Source organism: Hesperophylax consimilis, chromosome 28 (genome assembly GCF_061612785.1).
Source record: "Hesperophylax consimilis isolate HC1 chromosome 28, BYU_Hcon_1.0, whole genome shotgun sequence".
In the NCBI taxonomy this organism is placed as follows: Eukaryota; Metazoa; Arthropoda; class Insecta; order Trichoptera; family Limnephilidae; genus Hesperophylax; species Hesperophylax consimilis.
Genome location: NC_142863.1, coordinates 23191179 through 23216555, shown reverse-complemented (window position 1 = coordinate 23216555; position 25377 = coordinate 23191179). Strand labels below are relative to the sequence as shown.

General features: G+C 34.1%; 1 protein-coding gene across 3 annotated transcripts in view; it reads left to right on the top strand.

Moving 5' to 3' along the window:
• Positions 1–25377, top strand: part of Rhp (GTP-Rho-binding protein rhophilin) — a 231206-nt gene that overhangs the window by 161645 nt on the left and 44184 nt on the right. For all 3 annotated transcript variants that reach the window (XM_089648542.1, XM_089648541.1, XM_089648543.1), the window contains 2 exons: positions 13707–13823; positions 17474–17601. In XM_089648542.1, coding sequence (XP_089504668.1) covers positions 13707–13823; positions 17474–17601 — 245 coding nt within the window. The remainder of the gene's footprint in view (positions 1–13706; positions 13824–17473; positions 17602–25377) is intronic.

Here is a 25377-nt window from a genome sequence, read left to right as displayed (position 1 = left end):
CCCATTTTTTTATTTCCCGTCTCCTTCCACTCCCCACTACCTTATTAGTCAGAGCAGTTGGAACTCTGGTGAGGTATTCACATAAATATATAAGTTGTTTATATGCAAACAAATGTGTTGTCTTACAATTGATACCGGCTGCGCCAGTTTAACCGGGTTTTCTCACAAACTCTCTCATTAAATAAAACTCCGGCTCAACAAAACACTCGAACTTTAATGTGATAGATTGGCTATGATATTTAAATTAGCTGGCGGTTGGAATAATCCGGATCCTGACCTTGAGATTCCCCCCTTTATTTATAATACACTCGGTCTATATAATTCTCAACCACCAAACGCCATATATGGGTAATCTAATATACTACTATCCAGTGGCGGTTCGTGGTCTTTTTAACAGGGGGTTCAGAAATTCAAGAGAAGATAAACATATCTAATTAAAATTTACTTACTGTTGTCCTTCGTCAAATAGTCGAATACGGCAGCAGTCACACAACTTAAATAAAGTTAGTGGGAGGGGTACCTACATATTTTTGTTTTTAAATCACTTCACTAGACACAAATATTAGATAATGAGAAAAGTTTTATAGGAATTAAATTGTTTAATGTTTTTATAGCACTCAATGTATGTTGCTAATTATTATTGTTTTTTCGAGAAGAATAATTTCGTAGAATATACATATAATAGATATTTAAAACATAAAAAAAAACAAATAAAGGTGGCACGAAATAAATTTACTAAGTCTACTTCAATAGGTAGTAGATTTGCAAATGCCATAAGCAAACGGTTGGAGAAATGCAGAAACAAGAAAACAAAAATATGTACAAAAATGACTACAAAGTTAAATACCATAATATAACATAAAAAATAACACTTGCTTCCCTAAAGGTCAAACGTCGACCGCGAAGTTCTCGGGTTTCTTCGGTTACATTCGTCAATGTTCGGAGGTCACGTGATAACATAACGCGTGTTCGGCGCACACAATTTGTCTTACTTTTGCAAAGAAAGACCAAATTTTGTATATGTCACCGTCATAGGGATCTGTACCGGCTAAAATTCTTTTGTATGAAGAGTTTGGCGCGGATTTCAACTCGCACAAAATTTGGAATATGTATCGTATTTTTCGGTGGCGAGGGTTTTGAAGGCGAAATTTTAATAGCGTGCTATCTATAATGTGCTTATATTATTATAAAACAAGTTTGTTTTATTTTCTCATCTTTTTAATGGGGGTTCGCCGCACAAACGCACTTTAGAGAAAACCGCCACTGCTACTATCTGTGCCATATTCGGGTGAGCTCTTACACTAATTTCAATGATATTACAATTTTGGGGGTCAAAGACCATTTGACCTAAGGAGCGGGCCGCCTCTGAACATTCCTGAGTATACTGAAATACCGGCCTTTAGACAGTATTTCACTCACATATATTATCCTAAAGAGATTGTGATAAATTAACCAATATTGCGTATTAATCTCATGAATTTCTACTGCGTTAAGTCTAAATTCTCTGTTATTATGACTTCAAGTAACGCTCTCATAAAAAAACTCGAATAAAAAGTCTTGTTCCGACCACTCAACTTTTTTCTACCGTTCTTTACCGTTTTCATAAAGAAAATTACTACTCGCCACAGAAATAACTCAGATACATCAATAAAAAAACACATAATCACTGTTATTAGCTAAAACCCTGAACTGTTGCTTTGTTGTATAAGATACCTGTAGTTAATCTAAATGATGGTCTTTCTTGCTCTATGGGAAAATAATTGTCTATGGCTTTACATAAAGAATAATGCTTTAATCATGCACATTGTCTATGATAAAATATAACCACGGTTAAATTTGACATGGATAAACACAGAGCAGAACAGAGAACGCTTATCTAGCTGTAAAATTTAAAACTGATGGTTAAAACACAAAGCGGAAACTTTTCTTGTTCTCAGAAACCAATGGCGCCAGTGCGTTGTTGGAGACACAGTAGATACGTGCCCAGCAAATGTATGCTGGTGACATTAGCTGCATATTATGATATTATAAATTTCTTCCAGAAGGCAGTCATTTCTTGCATAGGTAGTGTATTGCAATAAACGATTTCCACAAATACACGGAGAAAAAATACTAATACTTAATATTGCTCATTTATTAAGAAACTCTTCCAATCATTAGTAATCCTGTTAAAAACTGAATTGCAGGCCCTTAACGAATGAATTGATAGGTTTCCTAATAAACTTTTAGTAAAATACGAATCCCGATGTTGAAACGAGCGTCGAAATCAAGGCAAATTCAGGGTCATATATACATAGTCCCATATACTAAGAACTTACTAAAAATTAATCAGGAAACGGCAATCCTGTTCTTAACAGGATTTTTCTCTGTATAGGAAAGATAAAATAAGAGAAAAACTAAACGAAAACAAAACAACAACTAAAAATACATGAGTGAAAAGGACGATTCCCAAAAATAAATCACGATAATAATTATGGATGTGAAAACCATATCATACTGAATACACGGGGATTTATTTATATTCCAAGCTTGAAAATTATTACTCTTTATTACATAGTAAAATGAAGTACTTTCAAACATCATATGATAATGTGTACCTCACTGAGTAATTTGCCCGTGCTGATGAAATTAAAAGACAAAAAAAGGTATTAAAATGAAAAAACAAAACAAACAAAAGTCGCCAAATTGTATGAAGTACCGTTGTATAAAAGTGTCCGGGGTAAAGTGCACTAACTTTGTGCAATAACTAGATGATTTTAGAAGTAGAAAAGATAAATAACTTTTCGAAATTCCAACATTTTAAGATAGTTTCTAGGTAAAAAATTGAATTGTTTGTATGGGATAATAAATATTCTTCTATAAAAAAAATATCTCAGTATGGGAAAAAAAGTTGGAATTTCAAAAAAATATCATTTTATTTTTTACTCCTACCATCATTTAAAATCACCTTCCGAAGTTAGTGCACTTTACCCCTTTACATCCTGTATAATGAAGTGTGCATTGTAATGGTATTGTGAATTACGCATATATATTTTATTTCACATTATAATTCTTTATAAATTTGAAATGTTTTCTTGTTCCCTCGTTTTTTGTATCGAGTGAAAGATTGTTGAATTTTTTTTTGCCTGGTGTTATTGTCCAAAGCTTGTGTTAACCTTCGGAGTTTTTTTGTACACTTGTCTAAGTGGTCTATTAATGATGGTTTTTTTGGTTTATACATAATTATAACCAACATAATGAAAATAACTTCCATTTTCACAGCAGGGTTGAGAGCCAAAGAGCTTACTGCCCTTCAACACAAACCATACTAATTTAGGTTGTCAGTAATGTGCGTTATTCTTGCATGAAATTATTCACGTTCAATGAACTTAAACTTGCTTTGAATTTAAACTGTCATTTTCAAAATTGGAACTGCTTGTGGGAAGAAAAAATTAAAAAGCGACAAAGTAGATAACTACCTATATTGTAAAATTTTAACAGAAAATTATCTTACTTGTCTATTTCAAAATTTTATAATAACTTTTTTTTATATTATGTCACGCGAGTATACCTGCAAAAAAATTTGATTGTAAATCCCATAAGCGTTACATAATAAATACACTCGGTTTATTTGAACAAGTGTATTGCATTTCCTGCTAGTCCCCACCTATTTAATATGCGTCACTCATTCGCTTAACAGATACCAACTGCTTCAAAATACGTGTATGTATTTTTTATAATACCTGGCAGCACTTCTGCCATGTGCCGCTCAATATAAATATTTATTTTTCATCTGAAGAGAAAACAAAAAAATGTTTCCTCGTAATGTCTAATATGTGGTATGAATATTCAGTAACCATTGTGTGACGTGTGTAGTTTATACGTGTATGTATATGTATGTGTGTGTATATGTATGCGCATTGAACAGTTTATAATATTATTGACATAACACAACTTTTAAATTTTGGCAGTGAATCAAAAAAATTCAGACAAATATTGTTGAATATAATATATGAAGAGCACGGTTAATTTAAGAATTAGATATTACATTTATTTGTAATTAAGCGTGTGGAATAGCGCTGTCATAATTACGCGGCTGTCATCTGTCAAAGTGACAGATCCCATACAAAGAAATTATATTCGGCGGCAGTTCCCCAACTGATCTGACCCCCTCTCCTGATAAGGATTATAGCCCAAATTATGCCGGCATAATGTGTCTAAGGATTTACGTTCATACGCATAATTTGTATTTGTAGGTTTGAATCTAATATAGATAACTGTCACTCCATTAACGGAGAACTTGAAGCAGTTGGCGCTAGCAAAAAAATGTCAAAAGAAGCTAATCTTGTAGTCACAGAGTAAGGATCAATTTTAATGTCTATGCTTGCAGTCCATAATGGAGTACTAGTACTTACCCTGATGTATGGAAGTGAGGCATGGAACTCGCAGAGGAGAGATGAAAGTAGACATGTAAAGCAAATGAGAGAAGAAAGGAGTGTAATTAGGATATACGGCGTGAATGTGAATAGTATAAGATGTCGAAGACTTCCGAGGAAGACATGGCATGATCAAGTAAACCAAAAACTTGAGTCGGGCCATGTCAAGAGTCAGAATAACAGAAAGGTGTGAATGAAGCGATGTATGAATGTGGAGTTATTTGGCGGTCAATCATATCTGCCTACCCCTGCGTTAAAACAGTGTGCTGGTTAGTTACTTAGTTATACTAGTCACTAAGCAGTAATCAGGTGAGTATGTATGTGTGTGTATGAATGTAGGGGGGATTAGAACGGCGCATGCGCTGGAAGAGTTGCGGAAAAAATGGTTTATTTAACACAAAGAGTGGTCCATTGATTTGTGTTGCCAGTGTGTTAGATTGGTCATGATTTCGTTACAGTTTCATACAGTGTGTACCAGCAAAAAAGGCTTTAGACGTATTTATTAAAGGTTATATTTTTTTATATCCTTTTTGTTGGTTAAAGCAGTTTTATATCCTGAAAACATTACCTACCGAAACACCCTAATGAGCTCGCTCATTTTTCAATTAAAACAAAAAACAGATCCCAAAATCCGATCGAGCTAAAACTCGGCAGTTAATGTACGAAATAAATGTCGGTCCTGCGCAATCGGGATTCGGCTTAGCTGGTAGCGCGGTTGAATCCAGCCAGCTTTTTTTTATGGGTGGTTTTTTTTTCTCTTCCAGCAGTAAAAAGAAAGTATAACTGTAGACACAGACAAATCTTTTTAAAGGGGAGGCTTTTGGATGTATTTGCACACAAGTAATATTGAAAATTTCAAAAGAGTGGTAAATATTTACATAACTGCCTCGCTTTTAATAAACGACTATTTGTATAAAATATTAAAAAATTGTGACAAAAGACTCGACAAAAGGTCCTATGTAGTTTACGGACTTTGGTAATACATTAAAAATGATAAATTATAACTCAAAAATAGTACTTCACTCGTTATAAGTTCATAGATATTTATAGGTATGCTACGTATGTTCAATAGTTTTACTGATTATATTGCATCCTTGAGGTAATTTTACAAAAAATACGGTAAATACTTATCACGCGGGTTAAGGAAGGCTTAAGATTTATTAATCCGAGTCTTGAAGATATCTGAACTAAAATAAAGACGTTTACCTGTAGCTTGTTTTATAAAATTAATTACAAGTTTATTTTGAGAACCGATTGGTTTCCATACTGTAAACAATCAATAATCAACTATGCAGGTACATACTGGTTTTATATAAGCCATCGAAATTATTTAGCCGAATATTTGGTGCGCTTTAAAATAAAATAAAATATTATTTAAATTTATTAATATCTTATCAATATTTTTCCGGCCATCCATTACAAGTCTAATTCCTCCAGTTTTCATTAGCTCACGTGTCCAGTTATGTAACACGGTGATCGGTTCACTGTTCTGCCCACTGTGCGGCCGACATATCAATCAGCATAACTGCGCACATAAATAATTGCTATCGCAATGAGAACATAATGAGCCGGCGCACAGTGGGATGATTTGCACTTTACGTGGACAAAAAATAACTCATTCAATATACTAAATGGTTTTTGTTGCATCAGATTTTATAATAATAATGCAAAATGTGGCTTTGCGGTCATAGTAATTTATAAGATAGTTGGAATGGTAATGAAATTGTAATTATTATAACGCGGAAAATCTGTTTGTTTAAAAAAACTCTAAAACGGTTAACACTGACCAAATTAAATTTGATAAGCCTTTACGTTATACTATTCTGTTATTTATATATTTACTGGCTGACGTGTTGCTCGGGGACTTATAAATGGTTTGGGGTAATGTTTAGAGGTTGTGACTTCTGACAACTGTTGTGACTTCTGACAACTGTTGTGACTTCTGACAACTGTTGTGACTTCTGAAAACTGTTGTGACTTCTGAAAACTGTTGTGAGTACCTGACAAATGGATGCATTTTTAAGGTGGAAGTAATATTATTGTATTGTAATAAGTATTTGTTTCACTTGATCGTGCCATGTCTTTCTCGAGCACCCTCGATCTCCTCAACAATTCACTTCCAAGTCATACATTTTCCTTGGATCTCATTCTTCGTTCATCAATTAAATCTCATTTTACCACAAATAATTATTTGTTTCGTGTCTATGAATGTTATCGTTAAATCCTCATTGTTTTTGGCAAAAATTGTATTTGCATTATATCGAGTATAATTCGACTCCGTCTTTATAATAACAATAAAAATTTATACCAGAATGTATGCGGGGGTAGTACAATGCAATGCATTTCATATTTTGATAATATCAATATATAATTAGAATATTGAAATAATAATACTTAGATAGGCGCAAAAAACGCGGAATTTGAGTGAAAAAAGATAAACACAAAAATGTGTGTAAGCAGCCGTTTATGGAGGATATTTGGACATCTCCCGTCTCCAGAGGGCCATCAGAGGAGACTCCATCCAGGCAACCATGGCAGTGATGATTGTGTTATTTTATGGGCGTAGTCTGGACCATAAGCTTCCTATGTGGTGGCAGAGAAACGCCCTGAAAGAGTGTACTCGTCCCTCCAGGAACATTTCCGTAGCGCTGCAGTATCTTGGTAGGCGAATTAGTTGGCGATCAGCATTATTGTAAGCGAATTTTAGCTTATGCCATTGGATTGCAGTGTAATCCACCCACAGTGAGATTATTCATCTCATTTTTTGTTTCATCTCATACACAGTTTAATTAATCTCATTTCAGCGTAGATATCATGCGTTAAGTCTTATGTATTTTGTTTGGTACGGAGTCCATAGACCACTACCATATTCTAGTTTACTTCTTATAATACCATCGAACATGGCTATGATAGCATCTGAATCATCAGAATGTTTATACTCGTATGTTCTGATGATAAAACCCAGGAGTTTGCTTTGAGAACGTTTAGTGAGAACGTTTGTTTCCGGTCAAAAACGTTACCAAGCTTTTTAGTGCTATTGAGTACATGTACCTATGCTGTACTCAGAAACTATGGACTTCTGAGAATGGGTAAAAGTCATTATTATTACACTTTTTTTTAAACATTAATATAAAAAATATAAGGAATGTTTATCATCTACCATGGTAATACATTTTTCAAAGATATATACTCACAGACACAAATACTTCCTTTTACAATTCTGCCATAAAATAACAACAAATAATTCAACACTTCTCACACACCAACACTAAACCAGCCTTTATTTCGGACACACACTAGCACAACACACGATCGCTAAATCAAATACACTTATCGTCATCTACTCACACGACTAAATTTGGAATGAACTTTTTACAATACATCGCATTTACTCTATGCAATGCATTTCCTATAACCTAAAACTTTCAGTAATAAACAACAAAAAAACATTGGCAAAAGCTCTTAAAGAATAAAGTTTTACTAACCAGTGACACAATCTTTCTTTCAAAACTCTCTAACTTCTGTATTTGTATTGTAGTCACTTGAAATGATGTTTTGCTGTATCTAATTTCTATATTGTGGCTTCTCGTGCTATGTGTGTTTTAGTGATATAATTAATATTGTAAACAAGATCTACTAACAAACTGCTTTGGCAGTTTAACGGGTGCTTAAAATGAAGAATAAAAAAAACGTATTTATGAGATATTAACTGTTTTCAGTCTGTCTAGTATATTTCAAAATCTATTTAAACCGCTCTTTGAACTGCCTTTTAAATTTTTATTCATATAAAAATAATTTACTTTTCCTTTTATTTGTATAATGTTGTCTTTTCCGAAATGGGTTTTATTAAACACATTGGGATTAATCTCTAATATCTAAATAGTATAAAATAAGTCGCTATCCGCGTCTGTCTGTTTGTGCGCTTAATTCTTCTAAACTACGCACAGGATTTTCGGATAGGGTTCTCACTATCATTTAGAGAATTTCTTCCGGAAGGTTTACACATATAAAACGTGTATATTGTATTTATAGGAAGTCGATGTTTTATAATGAAGTCGAAAAAATATATGTTCGGGCACTACATTCTTAACGCTGTCTAAACCTTACGAGATACATCAAAATGATGTACTACGGAATTGTATATCTTAAAAAGGCCTACAGAAAATTTAAAATGGTGTATGTCTATCTCCTAAGGATAACCCCCAGAAACGCCGGGTACACGTCAACTAGTCATAATTTATAAAAAGTCAGCCTGCTCGTGTTTGTGCTCGCAAAACTAGTCAACCGATATCGCTGAAAATATCAAGGTTTGTTCTAAGTAATGTTTTTTTTTTTTTTTTTTTTTTATTTTATTGATTTATTGCGAAAAACAGTATATTCCATTTAAATTTCACAAATAACAGTTTATAAATTACAGTTTATAAGAAGTCAGTACATACATTTATTTGCATGGGTAAATACATCAATACTATCTGATTAACCAGATTTGTTAAAAAGTATGCTTATTGCCGTCTTAAATTCTCTTTGGTTCAAATTGAAAATGTCAATCACAGAAGAAATGTGATTTAACAAAGTAGTTATTCTCCCCAAAGGCATGATCATTGGTAGGTTGGTCCTGCCCCTTGGAAAAATAAATAATCTGTGCTGTCTAGCTCTGATGAAATTATCAGGGACATAAAAAGAAATTCGTTCCAGAATATCTGGATTGCAAATGTGCCCATTTAGCAGCTTGTGCGCCACTAACACCATTGCAATATTTCTCCTAACGTCTAGACGTTCTATCCCCAGCATTCCGGCAAGAAAATCAGAGGGATACAATAAAGGGTAATATCCGAACTCTCGCATGTAGAGGTATCGCATAAACTTTTTTTGCACCTTTTCTACATCATTTGAGTAAAGGGCATCTTCGGGTCCCCATATTATCGACCCACTCTCAAGAATGCTGCAAACCAGAGTAAAATAAAGCATTTTTATGACTGCCGTATTCGTAAAAGATTTCGAATTACATATAACAAAACCCAGCATTCGCATTGCAGAGTTGCACACCGAATCGATATGAGTTCGAAAAGTCAGACGCGTGTCAAAAGTGATTCCTAAATCCTTCGTTATCGAAATATGTTTTAGAGAGGTACCAGACATTTTATAGTTAAAATATAAAGTACGCTTTGCCCTTGTAATGCACATAATTGAACACTTACTACTATACTGAGTGTTTAGAGTGTTTGGTTTGATTGCTAGGAGAAGTCGGGGACGCGCGGGGAAGACTTAACGCATCTCTGCAACGGAATGAGATACGTAGTCAAATAAAAGTCGATGTAACGTATTTTTTTTAAATAGTAATGTGGTATACAGTAGTGAATGGTGGAAGAAGTCGGATACACCCGAGAGAGACATTAGCAATAGCGATGCATCGTAGGGTCCATCAACTAGTGTGTTATAAATATAATTTTGTAGTATTGAATATTCTGCTAAAGCATTTGGGATTATTCTGCCAAGCGTTATGGTTTTATTTCATCAATTGATTCCAATCAAAGTTATATTACGAGCAGTGGGTAGTTATTCTATTCATTGAACTATGCAACAGAAAACAGAAACATGGCTTACGGTGCAGCAAGCAGTAAGCAGCAAGCAGTATGCAGCAGTTGCATTTGCATGTAATACAGTGTTACTATGCACTAGCACCGTTAACTTTCTTCAATGACCGCTGGTGCATACAATTCTACTGTTATATATTACTAGAGCTTTTGTGCAATTGAAAATAGCTTAGCTATTGATAAATCGAAATCACATCTTGCCATGTAAACCTTAATGTCTTTGACCCTTAATGTTCCAAGACATCCACAGTGAATTTGCCTGTATTTTAACTAACTAACCATCATGCTATTTACCCATTTGGTAGGCAAAGGGGACAGGCCGCCAAACCACACACTCCTTACCTCATTCACATTCATACATCGTCAAGTACTCTTCTGTTATTCCAAGGCCTGACTCAAGTATCTGGCTCACTTGATCGTGCTGTGTCTTCCTCGGGCATACCATTCAGATTGGCGTCATTTATTCTCTTGACACTTCTTTCTTCGTTCATTTGCTCTACATGCCCAAACCATCTAAGCGTCCTTTTCTTCCTCATTACTATTACATCAGCCTTGCATTCTTTGCGAAGCTTCACATTTCTCACCCGATTATTTTGCGTAATGATTTTGTATTTCAGCGTGTCTAACAATAACAAGCGAGATGATAACAATAAGGCGGAACACATTAGAAAGTAAATCCGCCCCATTGTCATTAGTCATCATCAGTCGTCATCAGTCGTCATAAGTGTGATATGCTGTCTGTCTTTAATAATTACGGCAGAACAAACAACATGTCTGGTTGGTTCCTCTGCCATTTACTCTATACTATATTGACAGAGTCGGAATAAACCAATTCAATTATTTGACAAACACGGAGAAAAATAATATTGCTGAATTATTAATAATCTCTGAGTAACTAGGTCCCAATGGTCGAGTAGTTAAGACGCCGTCCCGGTAAGACAGGAGATCCTGGGTTCGATTAGATCCTAGTTGTGACCGTTATCTTTTTTTTGTTTTCTGTGTCTTATTCTGTTTCATGTTTCAATTAGATTTATAAGTATTATCTTCTTCTTCAATGATGTATTAAAAGTCTCTTCAAATTATTGGTAAAGCGGTTAACAACAGTATTGCAGCCCGAATTCCAAATAATATCGGAGCACCTACATTTACCTTGACAATATACAATGACGAAATGCGGAAATTTTTGTATGTTTATAAACACGTTTTCCGATATCGCGTAAAACCTAACAATTCATTCATTGAGGGCCTGCAATCCTGTTCTTAACCGGATTACGAATAATTTGAAGAGATTCTTAATATATTATCAATTTCCAATATTACAAATTTTTCTGGGTGTCTTTTAAAAATTGAATGAGCTTAGAGAAGTCTTGTTTTAAATCAATAAAGTTTGTCTTTTCATGTCTGTAAATTTGTTTGTATATTTTGTTTCTTGTTCAAAATGGTGGCATTGTTGGCTCGGATTCTATACTAGGCGCTGCAAATCGTAATGATCAATATGATCTGTGGCGGGGTGTGTGTTTTTGATTTTTATACAAATCTACATTTTTATTCAGATATTGGATAAAATTGTGCATATTGACCTTAAAAGCAAGTGCATGGTCACTCACCATATATCGTAAATAAACCACTCACCTGTCTATGTTTGAAATCGGAAAACTCTATGTAAAACCTAGCCAACGCTGGGACTTCAATATTATATCTGCCTGAAAAGGTTTGAATAAAAAATATTGAGATGTGCTGTTAGTTTGGACAAAATGTATAATTCCTTATTTGAAATAAATAAAATTATTGAGATGTGATGTTACTTTGGACAAAATAGATAATTCCTTATTTGAGATGTAGGACAAAATGTATAATTCCTTATTAAAAATAACTAAAATAATATATAATTAAGTAGGTGGATATTTAGGTACCCACTTTCAAATCTTATGACTTCAGAGGAAATTCTGGTTTTGATTTTTAAATGAGAGATCATCAGAAACATACTTTCTTGAACTCGATGACTAGGTACTGTTCACAGAACTGTATAATTCTGTGAACAGTATTCTGTGTATTGGACATACCTACAGTTGAATCTGCCCTAGCAAATTTCTAAAATAAAGTGGGAATTTTTACGACATAAGTGTATGGCCTGCATAATGGACGAATATACGGTCGAATTTAAAAGAAAAAAAACCTAGCGTTTGAGTAGAAAATTCTCACGACGTTAAATAAACTTTTTATATGTGTTTTACCTGCATATGGTCTTCTGTTATCACGTTAAAACGGGACAGTACACTAAAATAAAGTTGGAATCTTAACGACGTAAGTGAAGAAACCGTGCACAAAAATATGCGATGCTCAGCCATGTGTATTGGACACACCTACGGTCGAATTTGCCCTGACAGGCCTAGGAAATTGATTTTTCCATGAGGTTTTTTTTAAAATTATTTCTGATGAACGTTTTACTAAAATCTCATATGTTTCTAGACGAATCTCTTGGGAAGTTACTAATTCATCATCTAGAAAAATAAAATCATATGCTTACCTCTAATTTTATAGTTAAAAAACGTTTTATGAAATTAAGTATTTCAATGGTAAGGTACTGTTTACATCCCTTTTATAAGAGTATTGTGTTCTCTTAATTGTATAAGAAAGTAAGTATATTCACCCTAATACACTCTATTTAATTTTATTAACGAATTTAAACAATAAACTCATCGCTTGAAATCGAAAATGTCATTAATCCGCGACTGTTATAGAGTTTATAGAGGTTTGCGAAATAATGAGATGATTGCTTGATAAGAAAGTCGATCAAGTATTGTGTTCAAGTCATCCAGATGTAATGCATTGATTTTATTTAATCAGACATCGTTACTTTCGAAGCACTCAAGAATTCTATCGCCCCGGAATGTAAAATTACAGTAAGGAAAGAGTTACCAGTAGCATTATTGCAAAAGTTCTTGCACAAAGTGCTTGAAACCAAACGAGCTCGATATATTAATTGCTGTAAATGAGAGAATTTAATGATATTTTTTAATTGTTATGAAAAGCGAAGTAATCAGGTTATCGCAATAATTGTTGGTCTGTTTGGAACAATATCTAGCGCTTTTTATCAACCGCTTGGGTTAGATTTTAGGACTTTATATTCGGAAGTTTATAAGTCGTCACATTTTTTTAAAATTTTACAAAAACCGGTTGCGGCAATCTGGGTAGACAATTTAATTACTCTCTCATTGTAAAAAAATGTCCAACTATTTAAATATCCAACCAAAAGACAGCGACGGATTATGGTGCATACATGCAAAATACGCCAAAGATTAAAACAGGTGTTTTGTAAAAACAAACCAACATCTCTATCGAGCTTGCAAGATTTTTTTATTATTTTTGATTTCAAAATTTTAGTTGTCGTGTGTTTCTAACTTGTGAACAAAAAAAATATAGCAGAACGATAGGAATAGAAATTTTTTGAAAAATAATTTTTGTTTTATTTTTACATAAACTCCACGCAGGAGGCCGTGAGGAAATAAATTCCCTCGGGGTCTATATCATCTTTGGGAGACGAAGTAGTGAGCATGGGTCTTGAAGAGACCAGACAGAAGAAAGAGCCGGCAAATCGTTCCACAGCCATTGAAATATTAAATTGTTTCCTAGCTAAAATGTTTTCCAATCATCACTTAACCATCAACTAACTTAGTTTATTTCTTGTTTGTTACAGGGTTCAGATCCTCGAGTGGCAACTTGTCGAGGGAAGTTGCAGAACAGAAGATGTCAACTCAACCAGGAAATCAACAAGGAGCTGAGATTACGGGCGGGAGCGGAGAATCTCTTCAAGGTGAGCTGAAGCATTTATTGGGCTGAACAGTTGATCCGCCCGACACTTAATCCCCGGCAGTTGATCCCTCTACCAGTTGATCCCCGAGACACTTGATTCACAAAACAATTATTACTGTAGTATTTTCTCCCTGCTAACGCGTGCAGAGAGGATATACAGCCCTACAACAAGGGTCAATATTTATGTTTTTTTTGGAATAATATGATGAGTAAATCCTAAAATTATACATTGGATACAATATTAACGACTCTCAAACAAAAAAAAAGTGGGTGTGTCAAGCCTACGCAAGACAGAAGTGAAACTTCTAGTATTCCTCTCTCTCTATTTTCATTTCATCATCTCTATTTTCTCTCTTAGGTTAGTTTGAAAATTAGAGGTTAAATAATTCAACGACGAAGCATGGATTTGCTTTTTCTAATATTTTCTTATAGATGAATGACGTTCGATTAATGTATAGTTCCAAAAATTTTCAATTTATTCACAAGTATACAATATTACATAAATAACAATATTACAATTAAAAATTACAAAGAAATTACAATGACAATTTACCAATCATGTGCCATTTTCATTGTCAATTTCATGAATATCATTTCCTAATGTCGTGATAATTGGGTTATGGTAACTAAAGTGCGAGATATATACATGAGCACTTAAATCCTTAATGAATCGTGCAAAAACTGCATCGATTGTTGTCCCGTGTCGGGAGAGAACGTTCGTGAGCGGCTCCCCCACCTCAACAAGCGCATATGGTGAGAGAGGGACAGTGAACGGTGAGCGGTGGTGGGGGTACCCGCATTTTCGTGTCGATCCTGACTCGGTTTTACTCCGTCCCCGAAAATTCATTACGCGCCTAAAGAAGTTTCACTTCAAAAAATGAAACAGAAAAGAGATGAAAAGATTCAATCGCGTCTAGGAATTGAACCCAGTATCTCTTCCCAGCCAGGGAAAGTGCTTTGACACCATGAGCCTGTTATGTATGTATTTTAATGGAGCCTGCTCTAAGGAGCTAGCAGCATTGATCCCCGGTGCACCGGTGCACGTGCGTGAAACTCGACGGACACGGGCGGAACACCCCTTCACATTTGATGTTGGCTTCAAGAGAACTCTTTCATATCTGGTCTCTTTAATACCCGCATTAATAAATCCATTGTTTGAGACCCTGCCTTAACCTGCCCAACCGAGTGCTGACATAGTTCCCCTATATTTACTCTGCACGGACGGGGGCGCTCTTGTAGGTTAAAAAACATTATAAATACTCACAATAGGCTAGATATTCAACGAAAAACATCTTGTTCACGAAAGGTATTCAGTACTAGATTTAAGAAAAAACTTCTAATGGGTGATCTCGATGAAAATATCATGAAGCTCACCACGTAAATTTAATTTACTCTCCTCTTTCTTTTTTACTCTAGACAGATTTTTTAAATATTTTTGTTGCGAAGGTTGAAGATTTATTCAGTGTTGAAAGTAAACCATGTAATATTTTATAATAGATTTATTACAACAAGGATTATTTAAGTAATCGCAGCGCGAAAGGACTAAGTTGTTTTGATTAGCGCGTAATAGACTCACTGAGTACCTTCCCGCTGTGACTTATATAAGGTGCCAATACGATTCAAGCTGCACCTAAGAAAGTTCCCGAACATTCTAGTTGCTATGGCAACAAACATTGCCACCCGCAACGCTGAGCAACTGCCGAAATTTCCAGTATGACGGCCTAGGTACCTTAGCGCTTGGCTCTGTGTACTAAGTAGTACTTGACACCGTCCGTCTCGAGTAGTGACGTACCACTACATTTTTACTATGTTTTTTTTCTAATTATATAGTTAGCCATTCAATAAATTATTTAAAATCGCTAGATATAACATAACGTGTAAATTAAATCCTTTCTTGCCTTTATTTTATTTACCTCTATTGTTTTGATTTATTCATTATTCCTGTCTTTTTATTATTACTAAAAATGAAGTCGTCTACTGGCGTAGCAAGTAGGGAAATATAAAAAATGTAATAAAACTTCCCTGTAAATATACAAACACCATATAATGAATTCTAGTTCTAGTCTAGGTGTTGTAGGAAATGGTTTTAATGTTGCAAAGTAAAGTTTTCTCTCTCCTTTAAAAACATTAAATGAATCAATTATTTCCTTGTAAGTTTCCGACGTACAACAAACGAAACCTCTCGACACAGCGTAAGGCAACTACAACGCATATTTGTAAGTTAGTTGTGTTCGGACACTAGACAAGACCAAACCAGACCAGACGTTGGTACGGCTAGTACCAAGAACAGATAACAACCACATAATATGAATATAAACGAAAACGCACGTGCTCTGAAGCAAGACAAACAATTCCAACGATCGAATTTTGCATGTTCTTTGCACAAAAACTTTCATTGCATTCCACGGAGATGTCTGCTTCAAAACACACATGAACAAAATCACGTACATTCTGTTCCACAAAACGTATTTTATTTATTTATTTAAAATACTTTAGCACAGCCCTTCCATCAAAATCTCTGTTGTAATTTTTATTTATTTATTTACTAGTGGACCCTGCTATTCTTCGCCAGGCTTCGCCAACTTCTCCCACCATTCACTACTGTATACCACAATGTTACTAGTCAAAAACAATTTTACATCGACTCCGTATTTCATTTCGGTGCAGAGATCTTGCGTTCAGCATTCCACGGGCGTACCCGACTTCTTTTCAATCAAACTGATTACCCTCTTAACACTCGTGACACCATTAAGAATAAAGTTTGAAATTTTCAGCCTTATCGGTCGACTACTTTTCGAGTTTGACGAGCAAAGACATACACAGGCTAAATTTTTGTGAATTAAGATTATCTTTTTATTGTCAAAAACAGTGATTCCAGTAACATTTCATTGAATTTTCAACTAATAACCAACATACCAGTACTTAATCAATTACATACTTTAATTCTATCAGTTGCGATGCAGCCTTGTGTTGAAAAAATTTCTCTAATCTTGAATTCACTGAGGTTTGACTGAAAAATGTCTATCTCAGAAGAAAGGTGGTTGAATAGCGTAGTCATTCTACCCAGAGGCATTATGTTTGCAGAATATTAGATGTGTTATGTATATTTGCAAATAGAATCACATCAATGGCGTTCCTTTAATACTACTTTCACTTTCTTTAAACTTACGCACCTATTGAGTTTTTTTATCAGCTGTCATTTGTTTACCGACTATAACAAACACCAAAACTATTTCAATGATTTAAATTACAAATATCAAATAGACGTCGTGACAAAAATGACATCAAATTTCCTTTAATTTTATAAATAACCATGTAACCCTCTTGGCCACAATCAAAATCAATTATCAATCACCATCTACTAAGAAAACCCAGAACTTAACATATTCCCTTCCAAAGAATCAACATCTAGCGTTTTGGCAAGATTCTGGACGTATTTAACATTAGCCCTCAGAATTTTACAAAATTTCGTGAATCTCTGTTTTGACTTGACTTCAACTTTACTATCTCTGTTTTCTGTAGTTGTTTCTTTTACGTACCACTGTCATTGGACGGTTGGTTTTAATTCCTCGTTAGTAAATTTCTCTGTAATCCAAAATTTGTTCTTTCGTGTTTGCAGCATTATAGCTAACTGATTGTATTATTTCCTAGGCAACCCACAACAGAAAGCTCAGAGAGACTGTGGCTCTAGAACTGAGCTTCGTGAACTCCAACCTGCAGTTGCTAAAGCAGCAATTGGCGACCCTCAACTCTTCCGTGGAACTCTACCAGAATGACAGGTTAGTAGAACAGATCATTTGCCTGTACTCAATAGTATCAAGTTGAAATAACTTTATACATACTTTCGATCGATTGGTATTTGGATGGAAAGTCTTCCATAATTTTACGGTCAGTGATTTCTGATTAGTTTTTATCGGTTTGGTTTGTTAATAACTTTAATGCTCGGTAATAGTTATTAAGCCATATCGATAACAAGCAACCAATTGAAATATTGATTCGTAACGTCAAAATCTTATCCAAGTAGAATTGGAACTTGTTTGAACAGTACGTAGCAAGAAAGTGCAGAAATCTATCTATGACCAATTAAATTCTAGGCAAAAATATCTTTATTCTCTGCATCCGTTGTTCATCTTTTAAGTGTTAATTTTTATCGTAATCATTTCCTACAGCTATAAAGACGGTATTTTTTTTAATTTCATCAAAATTTATGATCAATGTCGATTACCAAGTAAAAAATACATACATTGTAAAGTCATCATGAGCTGTGCAGCTTCTATTTGTTATTGTAAAGCATAGAATAAAGAACACTTGTAAAGCATCCAAATTGGCAAAAATCTTCATCTAGCTGTAATACATTTTAGCATGCAAATAAAATGAGCTTTACAAACATATATATGTAAATATTATTATTAAAGAAGTAATATATATAAGTAATAAAGAAGTTAAATTTGTTAAAGGAATTATAAAATAGATCACGTGCAAAAGCTAAGATTTTTATTTATTTATGAGGTATGTTAATATAGCCTTCTTGCAACTAGATTCCGTGAATGCATAGTATATCACAGTAACAAGGTAGTGAAAATATTAACAAGTAGTACTTCTGTGAACAGTAAACTCGCTTCTAAAAATAATGGTTCTAATTCTTATTTAATAAATCAAATACCAAATTTCTTTAAAAAAAAAGATTTATTAATGGGTGCTTAAATAGCTAGGTACCTACTTAATTATAAACCAATAATATTTTATTTACCTAAAATTTATTTTATTTCAAATAAGCAGTTTTACAACTGTCCAAAGAAACGTCACCATCTCATTGACACTTCTTTAATCAAACTTTATTCAGGCTGTCGCATTCCATCAAAATATTCCGATTTGACAGCTCATAGTAGGAGGCAGATTAAAAAGATAGTATCCAACATGGTCACCATCTTGAAACTGAATGGGAACGTAGCAATCAAATTTACAGACAGATAAAATTTCAAAACGCTCGAGTTAAAACAGGACTGAATGAACGAGCCGGCCGAATCCAAATCAACAGCGAAACCGATTATAAAAACATAAGTATTTAAAGTCATTCCAAATAGACCGACAAACGTTTAGATTTGTCCTTGCTTCTAGTTTTCTCAATCTCCTTCCACTGATTTTGCAACAAATCAATGCACGGACACAGAATACCAACCACAATTCAGTTCTAGCGGATACCCTCAAGGATTCCGAAGATGCCTACACTATTTTCGTAACGTATTTCGTAAATGGATTTTATTCGTAATGCATTGTAAATGGGTTTGAATCATTGTGTTTTCGCAATTAATGCAACCAGGTCTCGTGTGATTTGGGCAACAATTGAATTAAACAATAGGTTTCCCAATCTGTTCAATATTTCACGTTTCACCAATTGAGTGTGATTTGTTAAAGATTGATAGAAGTTTATTTAAGGTTGACGCCTTCAAATTTTTCACTAGCATTTAAACAGTTATGGTTGCCTGTTTTTAGCACAATTTTCAATAGTTGATTTTATGTTTTATGTGAACCGAAAAAGGGTCCCAACTGCTCTAAGAGTCCGGGCTCATGAAGTGAGATTTGTCCAGGTCTCGGAGGCCCATGAGTCTGTCCATCTGGCCAGACGAATGAGGCCAGTTGAGGGAAAACCTTTAAACTTAGAAGAGATGAGATGTTGAATGGAGGGGAAGCAATTTTAGATAAAGCTTGATAGAAAATATGATATTTGTTTAGAGAGGGACAACCAAAAAATATGTGATCTAAAGTTCCCACTTATAGACTACATAATGTACAATCTGAAGAGTCAAGCACGTGAATGTATAGGCACGTAACAATGTCCATTTCTGATTCGAAAATGTGAACATTTATTTTTTGGAAAAATGGAGAATTGTTGTTAGCACGGTCTTGATGGGTTAGTCCTTTGTATTGAGGCATAGCAGGCTCCATTGGATTGACTAGCAAAGTGCCAATTATTGCGGGATCTATCTTCGAGGATGGAAAAATTTCAGCCAGAATCTCTCAAACTTAGAATGCAGTGGGAGTGATAGATTAAAATGTTACTCCCGGAAATACTGACTCTTACATTTCTACCAACCCCTCATACCGTTATTCCTTTCTTTAATCTTCTCCTATTTTTTTTACCTAAAATTACCCTCCGAGAACTTTATCAAGGTTCAAAAAATATTTTTTTAACGATAATGCGTAATTAGTTTATCTACCTACGGAGGATGATTAGCGATTTCGATTACCGTAAAGATATTATAAATTACCGAGTATGACCTGCGATCGTAATTCGTAATGCTAATCGTAATGAAAATCGTAATCGCTTAATCACTCTTAAAACATCAATTTGCATATTTTTTTAATAAACTTATAGCTATAGATATAGTTGGTGAAGTACAAATAAACGGTTACTTTGTATGAACCATCTGCTTTAACTTAATACTGTAAACGTTAATAATGGTTGAATCGAACTACCAAGTTGAATTGGTTAACTATTGGGAGTTGATAGCTAACAGATGTCATCTACAGGCGGCCAATTAGGCGTATTTTTGATTAAACGAAAAGAAGAATTATATATTTTTCCTTTGATACTTATCGACGTCAAGACCCTACACGGAAAAAAAACATCCTGAAAAAATATATTGCTAATTTATTAAAAATCTCTTCAACTTATTCGTATTCCTGTTAAACACGAGAATACAAACCGCTTCCTGAAAAAGTGTTCATTTTTAGTCATCATTTTTCTCATTCATTATTTATTGTCAGTAAAAAAATTTAGAAAAGTATTTCTCTACATCAATAAAAAAAATTCTTAAATGTTTTTAAATAAAATTTATAGGTAGACCAGAAATCGAAAATGCACTGAGATCAAATACAGATTGAACACGAAACCACTCAACTGTTCAAAAAATTACTTCATATTATCCATACTACTAAATTATAATAATATGTTAATGAAATCCTCAGCATGAAAGATCCCAGTGAGGTTATAATTATCTTCATTTATTATAAAAAATTATGATACAACACTTATTATTTTTAATCAATTAAATTAACTTATCCACGCTGTCATTTGAATCGGCGAAATCAATGTTTTAGTTTAAACAAATGATTTTTAGTTGCCTTTTAAATTATTTAAATTAACCCATGATAGAACGGACAGAGGAATATTTAATACAATGATGATTGTAATAATTTAAAGCTACCGATGCATAACGAACCGTTTCGCTCGATTGCGCTCGTAATCTATGAAACATAACATAAAAAATATAATTTTTATGATTCTCTTTCAAAAACATTAAAAATTACTTTGTGAAAGTTAAAATTATAACGTTTTTATTTTCATGGTTTATTATGAGCTAAAAAATAATACAATATACGCACGCACTTTCAAATTTCGAATAAAAATAATCGTGGGAACTTTATAAAATATATTTCTATGTCTTTTGATATGATAAAAAGATTGTCTGTATTTTCTATAGCATAACAAATAATAATATTAACAGAACGATGTTTTTTTAATACACTTCGGGGGGGTAATTCTACATGATTTTATAAGTAGAAAATAAAGATACATTTTTCTAAGCTCCAACGTAGTTTAAGGTAGTTTCTAGGTAAAAAAGTTGAATTGTTTGTATTGGAAAATATTTTAGTATGGGACAAAAGAGTTGGAATTTCGAAAAAAAAGTTATTTATCTTTTTTACTTCTACCATTATGTAGAAGTAAAAACTTCCCGAAGTTAGTGCACTTTACCCCCGGACACCCTGTATAGATACAGTTGAGTGGGTACGATCCTCGGCTACGAATACGGAGATCGCGGGTTAAAACCGTTCATGTTATTTCACAATTTATTCATTTAATATTTTCAGTATTGTCCTGGTGAAAAACCAACATTCAGAATTGAAACGTTTTTCGAAATTGACTTTAGCCGTGTTTGGTGACCAGATCTGAATAACCAGGTACTTCCCCACCTTCCTTTACACCATTTCCTTCCCCTCCTCACTACCTTCATCCTCACAATATACCTGAATTCGATATGCCATAGTCTCAATGGCTCCAAACGATTGAGAACAGTTGGGACTCTTGTGTAGTACTCACATAATAAATAAATAATTTCGATATTTTATAATGTTTGATCAATTTCAACAGAAGTAAAGAAAAAGTGACACACTGACACGTCCTCCACAACCTTGTTTGAATTTATCTCTTTAGTACCTAAGTAAGTATAATTCAACAATAGGGTATTCTCAAAAAAATAGATGAAAAAAAAATTACGATTTTTTTTTTATGAATTAATTTTTTTTTACAATTTAAAATGTCCCATTTTCGATTTGCCGTCAAAACGACAGGTTCGTTTTTATTCGTGAATTGAGCGGAGTTATCTGAATTTATCTCTTTAGTAAGTAAGTATAATTCAACAATAGGGTATTCTCAAAAAAAAATATGAAAAAAAAATTACGAATTTTTTTTTCGTGAATTAATTTTTTTTTACAATTTGAAATGTCCCATTTTCGATTTGCCATCAAAACGAGAGGTTCGTTTTTATTCGTGAATTGAGCGGAGTTATCGTAAATCCAGGAGACGTTGGTGACAGCCGCCTTACCAGCCTGTGGCGTTTTCTATATCAAATATATATGCAGCATCGTAATTCGCCAATTAACCGAGCTCTTCATACTCTCAATAATATTTGTCTAAACTCTAACATTGACATTTTTTCGGATTCACTGCCCAAATTCAAACGTGGCATCATGTCAATAATTTAAACTGTTCAATGCGCATACATACAGACACAAAAACACACACACACACACAAACACTCACCCTTACTACAATACACACACACCTATATACTACACACGTCACTTACCAAGTAGAATAAACATACCACTGAGTACACGTTACAAGGAAACATATCATAGGTACACAACACGAAGTAACTTATTCCTGTATATTGTTTCATCTCTGTAAATCATGTACTGTCTATAATAAAAAATAAAATAAATAAAATGACTTTGTAGCCAATTGGAACCAATTGGAACAATTCGGGTTGTGGAGTTTTTCAAATCAATAATTATGAATGAACATTATAAAGAATTATATAATAATAAACTTTAAATCTTCCACACATTTTTAAATCATCCACACATTTTGTGCCCCATTTCTCATTTCATAGAAATATTTTTTTGCAATTTACTGATTTCAAATGGGAAAAAAAGCAAAAATTTCTGCCTCTGGGCTATGATGTGATTTATTTGTCAATCTACAATATTGCTTAAGCTTGTTTGAAAACATCTTTGATGTAAGCCGCCAAAAACGCAAATTAAATCATATATTCGTTTAGACGCCTACTCTCTAATTAACTATGGGTTATTGACTGATGTGTTTTGGTGAGAGTCAATTGGTTATCCGCCCACCATGACTGACATGGTTCAATGGAGTTTAAAATACGACCTAAATGCAATCAAATATGCGCAGAAAACTGAGAACAGATTTTTTTCAACTCCTCAAGCTAATTTGTTCGGTTTAGGAAAAAAATACTATTACTCGTAGAGTCAATTTTTTAGCTTTTTGAAATAGCTCATAGAAATCATTGTCTCCCTTATCGTCATATGAACTAAACGGTGTGTAGGATAAAACACTAACTAACTAACCAACTAACACGTCGTTTCCTCACAGGGGTAGGCAGAGAGGACGGACCACCAAACAACTCGGTCTTGGTTCTTGCCTCATTTACACTCATACATACTCTTCTATTATTCTGACTCTTGACATGGACCGACTCAAGTATCTGATTCACTTGGTCGTGCCATGTCTTCCTCGGGCGTCCCCGACTTCTGCTACCATTCGCGTTCGCATCATATATTATCCTTACATTCCTTTATTCGCTCATTCGCTCTACATGCCCAAACCATCTAAGCGTCCCTTTCTAAATCTTACTCATTACGCTTACATCAGCCTTACATTCTTTGTGGATCTCCACATTTCTCACACGATCATACATGGTTTTACCACACATACGCTTCAGGGATCTCATTTCAATAGATTCCTACAACATGGGTCTCTTCCAGACCCATGTTCACTCATTCCTTTCCTCAAAAATACCCTACACACAACATCCCCAAAGATAACAGGCCTCGAGGGAAAATACTTTACTCAGGGACTCCAGTGTGGAGTTAATCTAAAAAAAATAACCCATGTTAATTAACACCTCCGTCAACTTCAATTAACACATCACGCAATTAATATCTCAGTAGTTAATAACTGGGATAGATTTTTGAACAGATTAATTATATTGAAGTATAATATTCAGTAAACGCTTTGATAATTCGACCGCATCATCATGGTGTGACCTGACATTGGATAAATACATGCATAAATTCAATAAAATAAGATATTAACACACATCTTTCAACATATTAATAATGCATCATCGATCACTGAATGATTGCAACCATCAATGGATGCGCAAGTCATTTAACAACTAACAACTGCCTTCCTGTCAGTGAATACCAGTGGCGGTTTTCTGTAAAGAGCGCATGTACAGTGAACTACAAAACGGTAGCAAATACGAAAACAACCAAAATAAGAAATTATAATATTACTACATTTTGCACTGCGCGCCACTAAAACCCTTTACTCATAAATCCGTTCATAGGAGCGGAATCAAGAACGCACTCAAACATAGAAAAATCTCTTCAAATTATTGATAATCCGGTTTAAAAAAAGGACTGCAGGCCGCTTCCTGATAAACTTTCAGTAAATTCGTAATAATATCGTAACACTAATATAATTACGAAATCAAGTGTTAGAATTTATATGAACACGTGTTCCAAAATCGTGACAATTCTTTGATATGCATATTAGTTTATCAGAATCCTATCGATTCATTCGTTAAGGGCCGGCAAACCCTTTTTAACCGGATAACGAATAATTTGAAGAGATTTTTAATACATGAGGAATATTTTTTATCAGTAAGTTTTCTTCATGAACAAATAATTCCTATGGAATATTTCATACGAACAACATCTTAGTCTTGTAGTATTCAATAGTCTTGTAGAGTGAGAGGTACACCTCTGTATCTCTAGGGTCAAAATAATCGTATTATCACCCGCCCGTGTGAACATCGGTTCATAGGAGCGGAATAAAGAACGCACCTATAGAAAGATAATTCCTGTGGAATATTTCATTTGAACCATATTATCTTGTAGAGTGAGATATAATTTACAGGGCCAAAATATTCGTTTTATGTCGCGGGGCGCCTATATATAATATATACGGGTCTCGTGCATACTGGAATGTATACATACTGAACTTTTATAAAATTCATCAGATGTAACTTTTGAATAATGTTATATTTTTGTGTACGCTACATTTGCAAATACGCTCATATACCAAATATCGAGAAGATTTTTATGTGACCGGAGAACCTAAAAATGACTTCTTACACGCGCGGTAGTGTATTGCGAACTGAACAACTTAACGTTGACGAACGTCGGCGGACGGCTTGTCGCTCTTAACAAAAATTCGTTTATTGAGACACGTTTTGCATCGA